The sequence below is a fragment of the Capra hircus genome, chromosome 20 (assembly GCF_001704415.2).
Source record: "Capra hircus breed San Clemente chromosome 20, ASM170441v1, whole genome shotgun sequence".
NCBI lineage: Eukaryota > Metazoa > Chordata > Mammalia > Artiodactyla > Bovidae > Capra > Capra hircus.
Window position 1 is genome coordinate 24,270,910 of NC_030827.1, and position 14,730 is coordinate 24,285,639.

Genomic DNA, 14,730 nt, shown 5'->3' on the forward strand with positions numbered 1-14,730 from the left:
CTTTAGCTCTGAATGTGGCCTTGTGTAGTTTCTTGAAACTGATGGATAAATTGGCCCAGACCTGGGGAATGCCAAGGGTGAGACTTCACACCAGAAGCCGCCTGGTTTCCTGAGACTACAACTTGAGAGCCTCTAGCAGCACAGCCCTGCTGATCAGAGTTAGGGGAGAATGAGTAATCTGTGCAGGGTATGTAAACTGATTTATGACAGTTGGCCACAAATGCAAGCTATTCTGAATCTACCCTCAGGACTGCAAGCGAGTTTGCCTGCTTGCTAAATACAGCCGATAACATTAAGTAAAAATGAATTTGGACTTCTCTGGTGGGTCAGTGGTAAAGAATCTGCCTGCAGTATAGGAGACCTGGGTTCGATCCCTGGGTCGAGAAGATCCCCTGGAGGAGGGCATGGCAACCCACGCCAATATTCTTACCTGGAGAATCCCGTGGACAGAGGAGCCTGGCGGCTACAGTCCACGGGGTTGCAAAGAGTTGGACATGATTGAGCAACTGAACAGTAGCAGCAGCAGAAATGAATTCAAGTCAGAGCAATTTACTGAATAATGAGTTTTGACCAAGAGACTATGGAGCCCACCAGCTTTTTTCTCAATTATTTTTCAGGATCTTAGAGAATTTGTTTCACCACAAGGGGGTGTACACAGACTAAATCTATGGACTCTAAATCTGTCACAGAAAGTTTTGAGATGAATTTTGCTGAATCAGTAAATTAAATGTATATTTAAAATGCTGAGCTAGTTTAAAAATAGACTTTCCTTTAAAGTCTTGCAATTTTAGTACTTTATCTGCTACTTCTTCTACTATCTTTTGTTCCTTCTCTAGATACCATTTTATTTCTTTCAGCTCTATTTTCTGAGTCCTAGGTTTCTTGCCACTGTGAACTATGTCTTGATAATACATTAGTAACTGTTCAAATGTTGCTTTGTCTTTGTGATCAGGACTGAAATTCGAAATATTAGCATGGTTACCAGAACAGACCCAGGCTTAAACTGTGTCTTAACCTGGATTGTAACTTAAGCCATTTGTGAACATTAATAGAAAATAATTTGGTTCATCAAGGGTCTTGACTCTTCCATAGATTAATGTTTTTCTTTTTGTGTCTCTGTGTTGTTAATGTGCACTCAAGGCTGTGCACGAAGACCCTGTTCCTTCAGAGGCAGTGTTCATTGTTAGAACTCCGCCAGTGCATGGATACCTTCGAAGGACTTTCCCGGAGGAGGGTAGCGTGAGTACAGACGAGAAGTTCCCTTTGATGTTTACGCAGCAGGATGTTGATGATGGTTACATCCATTATGTACAGACAATGCCTGACCAACAACGGGACCGTTTTATACTGGATGTTATGAGTGGCTTCCAAGCTATGAGCAGACTTGAAATCCTGGTGGATATTGTCCCTAAACGTATTCCTCTGGCAGTACAAAATTTCACAGTCCAGGAAGGTGGCTCCAAGGCACTTCCAGAAGACTATTTCAGAATTCCAAGCAAGCATTTTGAGGGACTTGACTGTGAATTTGTTCTACTAAAACCACCCAAACATGGTTATGTTGAAAATTCTCATTTCCCAAGAGTAAAGCTGATGAAATTTACCAGGAAACAGGTAATAACTCTCAATTAATATATTTGGATTTGGATATGTTGGATAAGAAAAAATCTGGCTATTTATCACTTGGATTCACAGACTTTGGGAAGGGATGGGGCCTTAGAAGATATCTGGTCCAACCTCCCAGCAGATAGAGAAGCCCTTCCATGACGACTCCATAGAGAGATCATCTGGTCATTGCTTAAATATCCTCAGTGAGTTATTAGAGTGTTATTACTGTGATAGTTTGCTTTCTTACCATGAATAAAAGAATGATTTCCATACTTAAAAAAAATATTGCAAAGTATCCTTCAGATCCCCATTATTCCCTTTATAAGCTCCTAGGAACACACTGTCTTCAGGATGGAAACCATGAGCAGCTATCTAGCATCTTTGGATATCTTTGTCCAGTTAGCTAAGAACGTGTGTTGCTGCTTCATTTTGCTTCTAAGGATTTCACCTCATCAAGTGACTTGAATCCATTTACTAAAAACTTACTCTGTTCAAGTTACTGTGTAAGGTTTCCATGATAAGTAGACATATTTTTTTGCCTTCAAGAATTGCTGTGGGGGAGTTAGGCACATGAGCTTTAATACAAGCTGTACTGTTCTTGTCTTTCATGTAGCACTTCAACAATGATACTGTGGGTGTGCAGAATGGTCACATTTGACTCTAATTGAAGGTTTCTCAGAGGGAATAAAGTTTAAGCTAGACTTTTAGGATAGAGAGAAAGCTGGGAGATAATAGAGGTGGAGAGAGAAAGCAAAGAAATGCAAGCAAAAGGGGACTATATGGCAATGATGAGAAGGCATTGAAGTGAATGGTGTTCTGGGGGCCAAGGAATAGTTCATGAGGTTCCCAGATGGACAGAGTGTGCTGGAGGGTGCTTAAGGGCCAGCTTTGGAGATCCCTGAGGCACATGTCAAGAGGGTTAGACTCAATCAGGTGGTATTCAGAGCCATGGGGGAAGTGGAGAGTGCTGAGGGTGGAAAAGACCTTGGAGCTCAGTGCCTCTCAACTGGGGACCCAGGGGAGGTGATTCTTCACTGACTCCATGCAGCCATCTCTTAATCATAGCTTCCCTCCCAAAGGCTGGACAAACCACCTAAGATAACCACCTGCTCTCATGTGAACGGAATTTTAATTCTATTCACCCCATGTACTCTGGGTGAGAGACTGAGCTCTAAATTTTGGTTCTGTCTTAACCAATTCATTATCGTCTGTGCTTTGTATTATGAGAAGTGTATATTTAAGCATGGTTGGTTGAAATAGGCATCAAGTGTGTGTGTCTATCCATGTTGCTGTGTAGCCTTGTTCATAGTCAATATTGTATGTTCCTGATCTTCAGGTGACCCTGTTGGCTTTAAAAATAGTCACAATCTAAAAGCTGAGAGTTGTGTTTTATTTGGTGGAAATTTTTAGGACTTCAAGCCCAGGAGACAGCATCTCAAGTGACCCTGAGAGAATTGCTCCAAGGAGGTGGGGGGAGGAATCAGGTTATATAGAAGTTTGCAACAAAGCGCAGGTAGTCTGAACATCAAAAGATTATTGTTAATGAAGTAAATCAGATTAACCAAGCTAAAGAATTTAGCGCTTTTCTATTTACGGGACAATGAAAGAGCCTGGGCTCACTTGAATCATTCCTTTCACATACACCTCAGCTATCTGGAGCCAGTATCCTGCTTTCATATCCTGAGTTGCTCAGAACTCACTGTAGGGAGTGGCTACAGCCTAATGGCTGCCAGGTTGTGGGCATTCTTCTCCTTCCTGAGTGCCCGAAAGGCTCAGGAATTCACATTTAGAGAGCCAGAACATCACTGTGACATCCTTTGTTTACTGTTGTGACAGGAAATTCTCCATTTCTCAAGACCTTTGCATTTTCCCTTCTTTTATGCCTTCTGAGGTCTCCAGGGTTTGAGACATGGTCATTTTCACTTAGGGTGACACCTCACAACTCGTGGCTATCACCTTCAGTGACTCAGAGAAGGAGAGGTCTTGGCCATTTTTGCCCTTCATTCATTCAGTGAATAATTTTTGAGTGTCCGTTATGTGTCAGGTATGCTAGTTCTGAGTATTGAGTGTAAAGCAGTGAATTAACCCGGCAACAAACCCTGCCCTTATGGATCTTTCTTCCTGGTGGGGAAAGAAAGAGGCAGAGAGAGAGAATAAATAAAATAAATAAGTAAATTTCTATAAGTAAAATAGTTGAATGAAGATTAGTACTATGGAGAAAAATAGAACAGGAAAGAGAGAGAGGAAGTGCTGGGAACATCAGTGGTGTTTGTGTGTCTGTGTGTGCTGATGCTCAGCTTCAAATACAGTGGTTGGGGGCCCAAGGCAGCCTTGAGCAGACACCTGGAGGACGTGACGGATAGTGAGCTTGGTGGATATGGAGGAAGAGCATTCAGGCAGAGGGAAGAGCAAGCGAACAGTTCTGTGAGGGGAGCAGGAGGAGCTCAATGTGTGGAGCTTCACACAAGGGTGGGGGGCCATAGGTGAGATTTAGGGAGGTCCAGTATGGGAGGGCTTTTGACTTCACCTTTGACCCCTAGTGAGGTTCAGAACAATGGGGGAGGGGGAATGTGAACCGTTGTTAGTTTTCTGTGTGCTCAGTGATGTCCAATTCTTTGTGACCCCATGGACTGTAGCTCGCCAGGCTCCTCTGTCCACAGAATTTTCCAGGCAAGAATACTGGAATGGGTTGCCATTTCCTACTCCAGAGGATTTCCTACCCAGGGGTCAAAACAGGGGTCACGTCTCTTACGTCTCCTGCAATAGCAAGTGGATTATTTACTACTGAGCCACCTGGAAAGCCTGCTGTGAACAGAAGGGGGGAACTTAATATTCCCTGAACATGACTGGTGACAGGACCAAACGCTTTTTAATCTTTTAAGATTTTCTACAAGTGTATTAAGTACCTGAAGGTCAGCAGATGTTTTTCTAGCATTAGAACTAGGAATAGATACATTCCCACCAAACCCTCCTTGCCTGTAGATTAATACCTACTATCTGGCATTTTGGGCTTCCCAGCTGGCTCAGCTGGTAAAGAGCCCACCTGCCAGTGCAGGAGATGTAAGAGCTGCGAGTTTGATCTCTGGGTTGGGAAGATCCCCTGGAGGAGAGCATGACAACCCGCTGCAGTATTCTTGCCTGGAGACTCTCCATGGACAGAGGAACCTTCAGGCTACAGTCCAAGGGGTCACAACGAGTTGGACACGACTGAGGTGACTTAGCACATGCATGTGCGCACTGGCATTTTACATGGTAATTTGAGAGAGTACCACTCCATTGAGAAAATGATGTATTTCTGCAGGAAGGATACAGAGAAGGTGATGTCTATTTAAATGCTATCTTCCTAAAGCATGTTAGGTTAGAATTTCTCCTGCCCTCAGATCAGTGCCATCTTGTACTTTTTTTTTTTTTTAATAGCTTTAAACAGTATGTTCCAGGAATATGTGGTTAGGCCTATGGTCTGGAATTCTCTTCCCACGGAACTCCAAAGAAACTTTCATGCACCTGTGTTCAAGTGACTACAACTTTCCCTTGAGACGGTTCGTGAACTTTTCAACTCTTGTCAGAGACACCTCTGAGAGATCAAAAGTCTTTGCTCAAAGGAAGTGCGCCATAGAACTGGACAAAGTTGAACTGTTAAGAATGTTGGCTGTATTTTATCAAAACAAACACAACCCCAGAGACTTTTTGGAAGTTCAGCTACTCCTGTTGGGCTTTGGAAGTTCTCTGCTGTTGTATTTTGGGGTCACAGGTTCACTGAAGCTAAGTTCCCTTCTAGCTTTAAAATTCTCCTGGTGTCTGGTTTTGATCCGTACTTCCATCAGAGCCTTAAAGACATGAAAGGCATTCTGATTAAATCTGTGGCTATCACAAATCCAAGAGGAATAACTGATTCATTGGACAACTGTTTCAGAATGAAAATTAGAAAGATGAAATCAACCAGGGATAAAAGTAAACATTTGCATTTTGGTTATTACAGTGAAAGAAATCTGGCTTGATAAAATAATTTATTTACAATATATTTCATTATACTCTGTCCTCAGGAGCTTTTTGGTAGCTGTTAAGAGATGCACCAAAAAATGATTGCATTCTGCTGGAGGAGGAGGTAGCAGGTGTAACCTCACATACAAAGAGCAGTTAAGGAAATAATGCATACTTAGCTCAAAAAAGAGAAGTTTGGGTAAACTTAAAGAGTCTGAGTAGGCATGCACGCACACAATAGTTGCACTGGACCATGTGTCCCCAAAGAGCAGAAATCCAACCAGTGGATGGAAACTTCAGAGCCTAAGCCCAGCATTCTGAATTGTCCAACATTCTGAATTGTCTACAGCCTCAAAAATTAGTCTGTCTAAATACACCAGCAGAGTCTGAATTTTAATGGGTGATCTGTTGGAAGAAAGGGAAGACTATGTCACCTACAACGCATTTTAGGGTTTGAAATAGCCTTTGAACTCAGGCCTTGTGATAACGAGTCCAGCATTTTCTTTATTACCCCATGTTGCTCAGTCACTCTCTTCATCCTTAAACTTACTTTTGGGATACTGCCCTGCTTCATCAAAATTATGCCATCCATCAGAATTTGCACTCTGATTGTCAGAATCAAATTTTATGGGATGAACACATGCTTCTGTGTTTTAAAGAGATATAAAATATCCGGATTTCTCTTAGAGCATTTTTGTCATAGTTTTAAATTACATAACCAGTAGTTTGGTGATTTTTTTTGTTGGTTACAGGTAGAAAATGAATTGATTTCCTATGTGCATGATGGTAGTGAAGCACTTCTTGACAGTTTCATCATCTTTGCAAATAGCTCAGAGCTTGGAAAACAGAGTTTGCCCCAAACTCTTTTTGTGACTGTTGAATCAGTAAACGATGAGGCTCCAGTAATAACAGCCAATAAAATCCTCCAGGTGAGTGCGCCATGCTTTTGAATTTATCATAATAATACAGGGCTACCTGCTTGATTTTCTTTCGTATTATTTTTGATGTTAATAAGATATATGACAATGTATGTATAGTTGACATATTCCAGCTGGTTTTAAATAAATGTTAGTCATACCAAGACATTATGTTGATTTTGGCTTGTGCTATTCTAAACCAGTCATCTGAAATGTTATTTTCTAAGCGACAAAGGATCTAGCCCACCAAGCTACAACTTGGTGCAACATACCCATGATATCCAGCTGGTAGTTGACACAAAGAGAAAAAGGATCTTTGGAGAGTGGTGTCCTGGCAGGTGACAGAGAGGGGCAGGAAGAAAGCAAGGAGAACAACAAAGAAATAAGGAACAAGAAGCCTTTGACCTTGATTTATAAGACACTCCAGCACCAGCTGGATGATTATGCTGGCATACCCAGGAACCCACCAGGGGCTAATCTAAATAGAAAATTTTGCATTGTTAAAAATCACTGGAGTTTTTATGTTTTTATTTGCTCACAATAATTGGATCTGGGAATAGGCTTTGTAGTGCTTTTAATTCTATTACAGCTTGTTTGTTATGCAGCCTCTACATTTTAAGTGAAAAACTGATGATGGTGTTTCTAGATCTTTGGAACCCATTCCTTTATCTTTTAGTTGACTTCCCAGTCGTCGCCCAGGTACCTGGGGATAGTGTATTCCAACCGGTCAACCGTGTGGGCCTCCCCCTCTGTTTTCAGCTTCCTTTCTCCCTCTCTCCAGACTAATTTTAGTACCTGTTGACCCACTCTCAGCAAAATGATCTGAGAAGTAGGCTGTGGGCTAGTGTGATGAACTGTAGGAGTCAGTCATTATTAAACACAGTTATAAAAGTTTGCATTTATTACTGAGTAGAGTACTGTCCATCTTCCATGCTGGTGTCATTTTCACAGCCCTACGAAAGAACTGCTGTGATTAATACCCTTGTTATAGATGGGAGTGCTGAGGCTCTCAGCAGTCTCAAGGGAAGGTGTGGACTTCAAGCCGAGTGTGCCCAAGCCTGACTGTCTCACCACTGTGCTCTGCCACTTCCCCTCTTACCCATGACTGACTCAAGCTCTCCCAATGTGTCTGTGTGATCAAGGGCTGTCTTGCTAGTGAAGAAAAATCTCCAGAGCTTTTCTTCCTCTTGCTCCTACTAAAGTGGACTTACAGTAATAGGTCTGAAGCAGGCGTATTGACACATCTGTGTGCTCAGGAGCCTCGGCAGAGGATCTGAGCACTTTGCTGAGTGATGCTGAACTAAGGGGTGAGAAAGATCTAGGGGAGGGACTGGGGCTCTAGAAAGAGAAGAGCTAGAGTTGCCTGAGAGAGAGAGGAGGACCAAGGAATTAGGTAGTGAACTCTCAGGCTTCCTTATGGAAAGGAACTGAAGCCCCGCTGTGGGCTTGGTGTTCAGTTCTGAGGTACCATCAATTGTAAGAGGCACCATCAACTTAATAATAGCTTTACTATATTTAAATGTACTTGTCAATTTAAGATGTTCAGAACATTAGATTGTGAGGAGAAAAAAAGTATACCCTAGACTTTGTCTTAAAATCAGGAAAATATAGTCTGCCGGGAACCTTGCTTGCTCAATTAGTCTGGCAGACCTCTTGCCCCATCGCTGAATCCAGTGTTTTTCTCAATAATAATAAAAAAATAATAATAGTAGCTGGGAGCAGGGCCCATTGCCTTTACTCCTGCCTGTCCCCCTTGATAGCCTGGATCCAGGCCAGGAAAGATGCAACTTCCCAGTTTTGAGTTGTGTAGTCATTTGACACTGGCTCTTTCTGAACTTATTTTTTATTTATTTAGTAAGAAACTCATTTCTGCCTTGAAAGTTCTGGATTAAAGTTAGGAGACCAGAGTTAAAAGCTTGTAAACTGCCCAATTTAAGCAAAATTTCCCTGGGCCTCAGCTGAGCTTTCAAAGAATTGATGCTTTCAAACTGTGGCGCTGGAGAAGACTCTTGAAAGTCCCTTGGACAGCAAGGAGATCAAACCAGTCAATCCTAAAGGAAATCAACCCTGAATATTCATCAGAAGGACTGCTGCTGAAATTCCAGTACTTTGGCCACCTGATGTGAAGAGCCGACTCATTGGAAAAGACCCTGATGCTGGGAAAGATAGAAGGCAAAAGGAGAAGGGGTCAGCAGAGAATGAGATGGTTAGATAGCATCACCAACTCAACAGACATGAATTTAAGCAAACTCTGGGAAATAGAGAAGGACAGAGGAGCCTGGTGTGCTGCAGTCCATGGTGTTGCAGAGAGTTGGACACAACTTAGCGACTGAACAGTCACTGGGCCTCACCTTCCTCAATAGCAAAGCCATAAGCATGTTGCAGGGTGGGGTGTGTGAGCGTCTATGCGTGTGTATGTGTTCCTTGATCATCTCGCAGGCCCGCCCAGTTCTAACATCTTGTGGTTTTTATGACTGTAAACATTGTTTGACACTCTCCGAGTAAAGCTACACTTAGATGGATGAAGGGGCTATTGAGCTTCCATTTTCTGTTGGATGGAATCATTCCAGGCTAGACTGGGGGAACCTTTTCTCTGACTGGGAAACATATGAATAGTTTTGGTTTTAAAGTCAGTGTGTCTAAAATCTGGAGGTGACTAGATACGACGGTAGGACATATTAACTAGTCATGTATACATGTAGAAATAGTTTTGGTAGGATTTGCTTAAAATGGAAGAAATCTCAAGAATTTGTTTCTTCAATTGTAGATGGTGGTCATGGGGCTCTATCAATGAAAATCTTTCCATATCAAGGTGTTTAGGCTTATTTGCCAAAAAAAAAGATTTTTTTGTTGTTTAAATTGTGATGATTGTGAATAGAGGCTTTCTAGATTTCACTGATTACCAGTCATCTGGTGCAGAACATATTAATAGTGCCGGGACTCCTTAAGCATGGGTTTGTTGCCTGCTCTGGAAGCCTAGCTGGACCCTGGTCACCCAGCCTTCTAGGCATGCTCCTCTCATAGATGCTTCCCTGATGGCCTTCCCAGCTGAAGGAGCAGTGTGCCGTCCTCTGTCCCTTGACCCTGCTTTATTCTCCTTGGTAGTAAACCAATATTGATTGTCTCCTCCCATAAACGTAAGCTCCATTGGGAAGGGAATTTGCTCTCCCTTTCCTGTGGTGGCCTCACTGTCTGGCACAGTCCCTGACAAGTAATAAGGGCAATAAATTTTGACTCTCTAAGTGCTCCATGGAGTTTCTGTTGATTGGCGAAGACCTTGATGGTATGTGATAAACAGTGATGAACTGTGGTAGTTTTCTGCAGAGCACTTAAGAGGACAGAGAGCCATGGGGTCAGAGAATGATGACCTTGCAGAGAGCATGGTGAGGGAAGGTCTTATCAAGGAAGGGACATTTGAGCAGAGCCCTGTGTGTCAGGGGTTCCCAAGCCCTCTACAGGTTTGTTGGTTAGCGGTTAGCAAGGACTCATAGAACTCAGCATAGAGTCAAATCATGGCTAAGATTTGTTTCAGTGAGAGATATGAAGCTAAGTCTGCTTGGGGAAAAGGCACGTGGGGTGAAGTCCAGAGGAAGGGAGGTCAGGCTATAAGTGAACTATATGTGTGCTATATGTGTGACTCTCTCAGTGAAGTCACACAGGATGCACTCAATTCTTCTGGCAGCAAATTGTGATGATGTGCAGGAAGTGGTGTCTACCAGGGAAGATCATTAGATCCTAAGTACCCAAGATGTTTACTGGGGGCTGGAGCTCAATAAACAGGTGCCCTCTACCTAGTATGTACCAAGTCCCAGATTCCCAGGAGGAAAGCAGGGGCCCAGCACAAATTACATTGTTTGTGCTGTTTAGATACACACTCTTATTATTTTAGGAAAAGGTCTGTATCAGTACAGGAAACTTTAATAACGGAGTTCCCAGATGCCAGCCAAGTAGCGATTGGCACACAGGACTCCCTAAGGGGAAAGGCAGTCTTAGGCCTACTTTTTCTGAATAAAGGCCAGGGTGAGTGGGCTCAGGTGGGGGAGAGAGGAACCATATGAATGTTAGGAGCACAAGCATTCCCAGCAAAGGATTCAGCTAAAGCAAAAGTTGTGAGTCTGTAGCAGGTTTGGAGTGTTTGAGGACATGAGAAGCTCAGAGTGACCAGAGCAGATGGAGGGAGGAGAGTGGTCCGCCATCAGGTTCCATGGTAAGAGCTGACTGCTGGGCATAAGGACCCCCAATGGTAAACCATTTCATTACAGTAGGCTTCAGAGGAGATGGGGAAGTGGGCCAGCATTTATTGAGCCCCTGCCAGGCTCCATTCTCGAAGCATCACATGTGACTTCTCATTCATTGCTCTCATAGTCCTTGATATAGAATGAGGATTGCAGTAGATCTGGGTGCAGAAAGGTTAAATTACTTGACCACAGTCATATAGTTAGTAAGAGAGTGAGTTTTAAGCCCAGGTGGTCTCAGCAGAGTCCACTCTGCTATCCACAATGTGAATGATCTGGTTCAGTGTCTTAAAACTCCAGGTTGCAAACTGTTCATAGTCTGTGAAATTAATTGAGTGGAACAGGAAAAACATTTTAAAAACAAATTAAATAGAATCAAATAGAACAGGTAGCATCAGAATGTACTGTGTGTAGCAACGGCAGGATTGTAATATGAAACTTTTGCTTCATTTTAAACACACACACATACAAATACACATATATGTTCTAGGTTGTTGTGTAAAAAGCATCCCTCTCTTTGGGTGTTAAAGAACATTATACGACACTGATCTAGCAAATCTAAATGTTTTGATATAGATAAATCGCTTTTTAAAATTACTCTTCCTGCTCCTAGGAACACCTGACCTTTGACAGGTTGAGTCAAGTCTTAGAAGTTCATTTGTAGAAACTTCTATCTAGCAGGGACCTGGAAGTGGATACTGGAGGGATTTAGCAGAGTTAATACAGCCTGTAACAACCCCCCACCCCACCTCACCGCCAGATACTCCTTCATCAGGGTACTTTACCACATGCAAGAAGTCTCTGTGTTCAGGGGAGGAGGCATAGATTGTCACTATCAGCTTTGAAGTCTCCCTGTGAACACTGTCATCATAGGCCTACCTGCTGGTTCAGCCCTGCCCGCCCATTCGCTGCCCATCTGCCTGTACCGTCCAGCAAGAAAGGAGGTGGGGATGGTCAGACTAGGTACAATGTCTACAGACATGTCTGATTCACTTTAGGTACTGCTCTACAGCCCAGAGTCATGGTGAGGAGGGCATATACAGAAAAGGGCATATACAGAACATCATAAATTATAAAATTTTAAATATTAGGGAAAAAAGGGTTTTAGACCAGGGTATATAATGACAACCTTCCTTTTCTGTTATATATAGTATAATGTGAATGAAATTGGTTTAAAGATTTTAGAAGAAGGAAATCTTGAGCCCTAAAATTTTATGATATAATTATAATGTCTATTATCAATCTCAGTATAATTTAGACCTGATGAAAAAGAGCCAAGAGGCAGCTTATTTCGAGAGCCTGTGTTGGCAGTTTATGACATCTAAGATATCCTTTACTTTTTGCCCCTAATATTTTTTTTGTTGAAGTATGATCTCTCTGTCATATCCATGACAATGTGTAATAGCAATGACAAATGAACACAGAAAACTTCCTGGAAAAACTGTGTGTGTGGAACATATTGCAAAGTGTTCTCCAAAACTGACAACTCTTAATACAATTAAAGAAGTGCCACATGTTAGGCTTGTTAACTTTCTGAAAATTAATATATAAAGTGTATGCATTTCATCAAAATAGTAAAGCTCTGGGAGTAGTTTTTCCAACAAAATAATAATTTCCCCAAAGCTATGGTTACTAGTTACTTCTTTCTAGGGAAAATTTCAAATGTAGGGAATTATTTCAGGCAGTGATTTTTCTTTTCCTAGATTTCAGAGCATGGGAAACAGTAATAATAACTATAATTTACATAATCAAAAGAAAGGTAGTACTAAAGAACGTTCTAACAGTTGAACAATTGCGCTCATCTCCTGTGCTAGTAAGGTCATGCTTAAAATCTTGCATGGTAGGCTTCAGCATTATGTGAACTAAGAACTTCCAGATGTCCCAAGCTGGGTTTAGAAAAGATAGAGGAACCAGAGATCAAATTGCCAACATTTGCTGGATCATAGAGAAAGCAAGAATATTTCAGAAAAACATCTACCTCTATTTAATCAACTACGCTAAAGCCTATGCTTTACGCAAAAGCCTAAGCTTTTGCTTCCCTGGTGGCTCAGAGGTTAAAGCATCTGCCCACAATGTGGGAGACCTGGGTTCAATCCCTGGGTCAGGAAGATGCCCTGGAGAAGGAAATGGCAACCCACTCCAGTATTCTTGCCTGGAGAATCCCATGGATGGAGGAGCTTGGTGGCCTACAGTCCACAGGGTCGCAAAGAGTCAGACACGACTGAGCGACTTCACTTTCACTTTCAAAGCCTATGACTGTGTGGATCATAAACTGTGGAAAGCTCTTAGAGAGATGGGAATACCAAACCAGCTTACCTGTCTTCTGAGAAACTTGAATGCAGGTTGAGAAGCAACAGTTAGAACCCTGAATGGAACAACCGATTGGTTCAAGACTAAGAAAGGAGTACAACAAGGGCTGTCTGCTGTCACCCTGTTTGTTTAACCTATATGCTGAGCACATCATGAGAAACGCTGGGCTGGATGAGTTACAAGATAGGCGGGAGAAACATCAACAACCTCAGATACACGGATGATACCACTCTAATGGCAGAAAGCGAAGAACTGAAGAGCCTCTTGATGAAGGTCATGGAGAAGAGTGAAAGAGTTGGCTGAAAACTAAATACTAAAAAAAACTAAGATCTTGGCATCTGGCCCCATTCATGGCAAATAGAAGGGGAAAAGGTGGAAGTAGTGACAGATTTCCTTTTCTTGGGCTCTAAAATGACTGCAGATGTTGACTGCAGCCGTGAAATCAGAAGACGATTGCTTCTTGGCAGGAAAGCTATGACACACCTGGACAGTGTGTTGAAAAGCAGAGACATTGCCGATAAAGATCCATACAGTCAAGGCTGTGGTCTTCCCAGTAATCATGTATGGTTGTGAGAGCTAGACCGTAAAGAAGGCAGAGCGCCAAAGAATTGATGCCTTCAAACTGTGGTGCTGGAGAAGACTCCTGAAAGTCCTGTGGACAGCAAGGAGATCAAACCAGTCAATCTTAAGGGAAATCAACCCTGAATTTTTATTGGAAGGACTGATGCTGAAGCTGAAGCTCCAGTATTTTGGTCATCTTGTGCGAACAGCTGACTCATTGGAAAATTCCCTGATGCTGGGAAAGATTGAGGGCAGAAGGAGAAGAGGGTGTCAGAGGATGAGATGGCTGGATGGCATCACCAGTGCAATGGACATGAACTTGGGCAAACTTTGGGAGATGGTGAGGGCCAGTGAGGCCTGGTGTGCTGCAGTCCATGGGGTCACAAAGAGTTGGACATGACTGAGCGACTGAGCAACAACCTCAACAACAGTCGCTGATGCTTACATTGCACTTACTCTGCTTCTAACATTGTTCTAAGCATTTTGTATTTATTTACTCATCGAATCTGTAGCAACGCTATGGGTTGTGGTTTTCATTTTAAGGATGAGGAATCTGGGGCACAGAGAGACTCAGACATTTGCCCATGATCAGAAATGGAAGAGCCCCTAGTAGACAGTAAGTGACAGAGGTGAGGATGTAAGTTTTCACTTGTAGCTGTGATGCTCTACTCTGTCTTTCTTCATGGTTATAGGTAAGAAGCCCAAGGACCTGAGGAAGTAGATAGAGTGAGTTTTACTGTTATTTCCATTTTCAAAAAGAGAGAAAGCTTCAGAAATGAAGTGAGTTGCCCAAAATAATCAAGTTAGACAGTGGCAGAGTCTGGGACAAAAACAGTCCTAAATATGAATTAATAAGGCCTCTGTATTATGAAGCATTCTTCAGAGAAAGAACCAATAGGGTGAGTGTGTGTGTGTATTATTTGTTGGTTTATTATAAGGAATTGACTTACGTGATCATGGAGGCTTGCATGTCCCAAGATCTACGGGCAAGGGGGCAGGCTGCAGATGCGGGAGAACCAATAGTGTGAAGTCAAGGGAAAGTCTCCAGGCCAGAATACTGGAGTGGGTAGCCCTTCCCTTCTCCAAGGGATCTTCCCAACCCAGGATCGAACCCAGGTCTC

At 42.6% G+C, this 14,730-nt stretch overlaps 1 protein-coding gene across 1 annotated transcript in view; it reads left to right on the forward strand.

The window, feature by feature from the left end:
• Nucleotides 1–14,730, forward strand: part of LOC102185312 (chondroitin sulfate proteoglycan 4) — a 72,620-nt gene that overhangs the window by 16,389 nt on the left and 41,501 nt on the right. The window contains exons 4-5 of the mRNA XM_018065745.1: nt 1,141–1,611; nt 6,339–6,515. Of these exons, the coding sequence (XP_017921234.1) occupies nt 1,141–1,611; nt 6,339–6,515 (648 nt within the window). The remainder of the gene's footprint in view (nt 1–1,140; nt 1,612–6,338; nt 6,516–14,730) is intronic.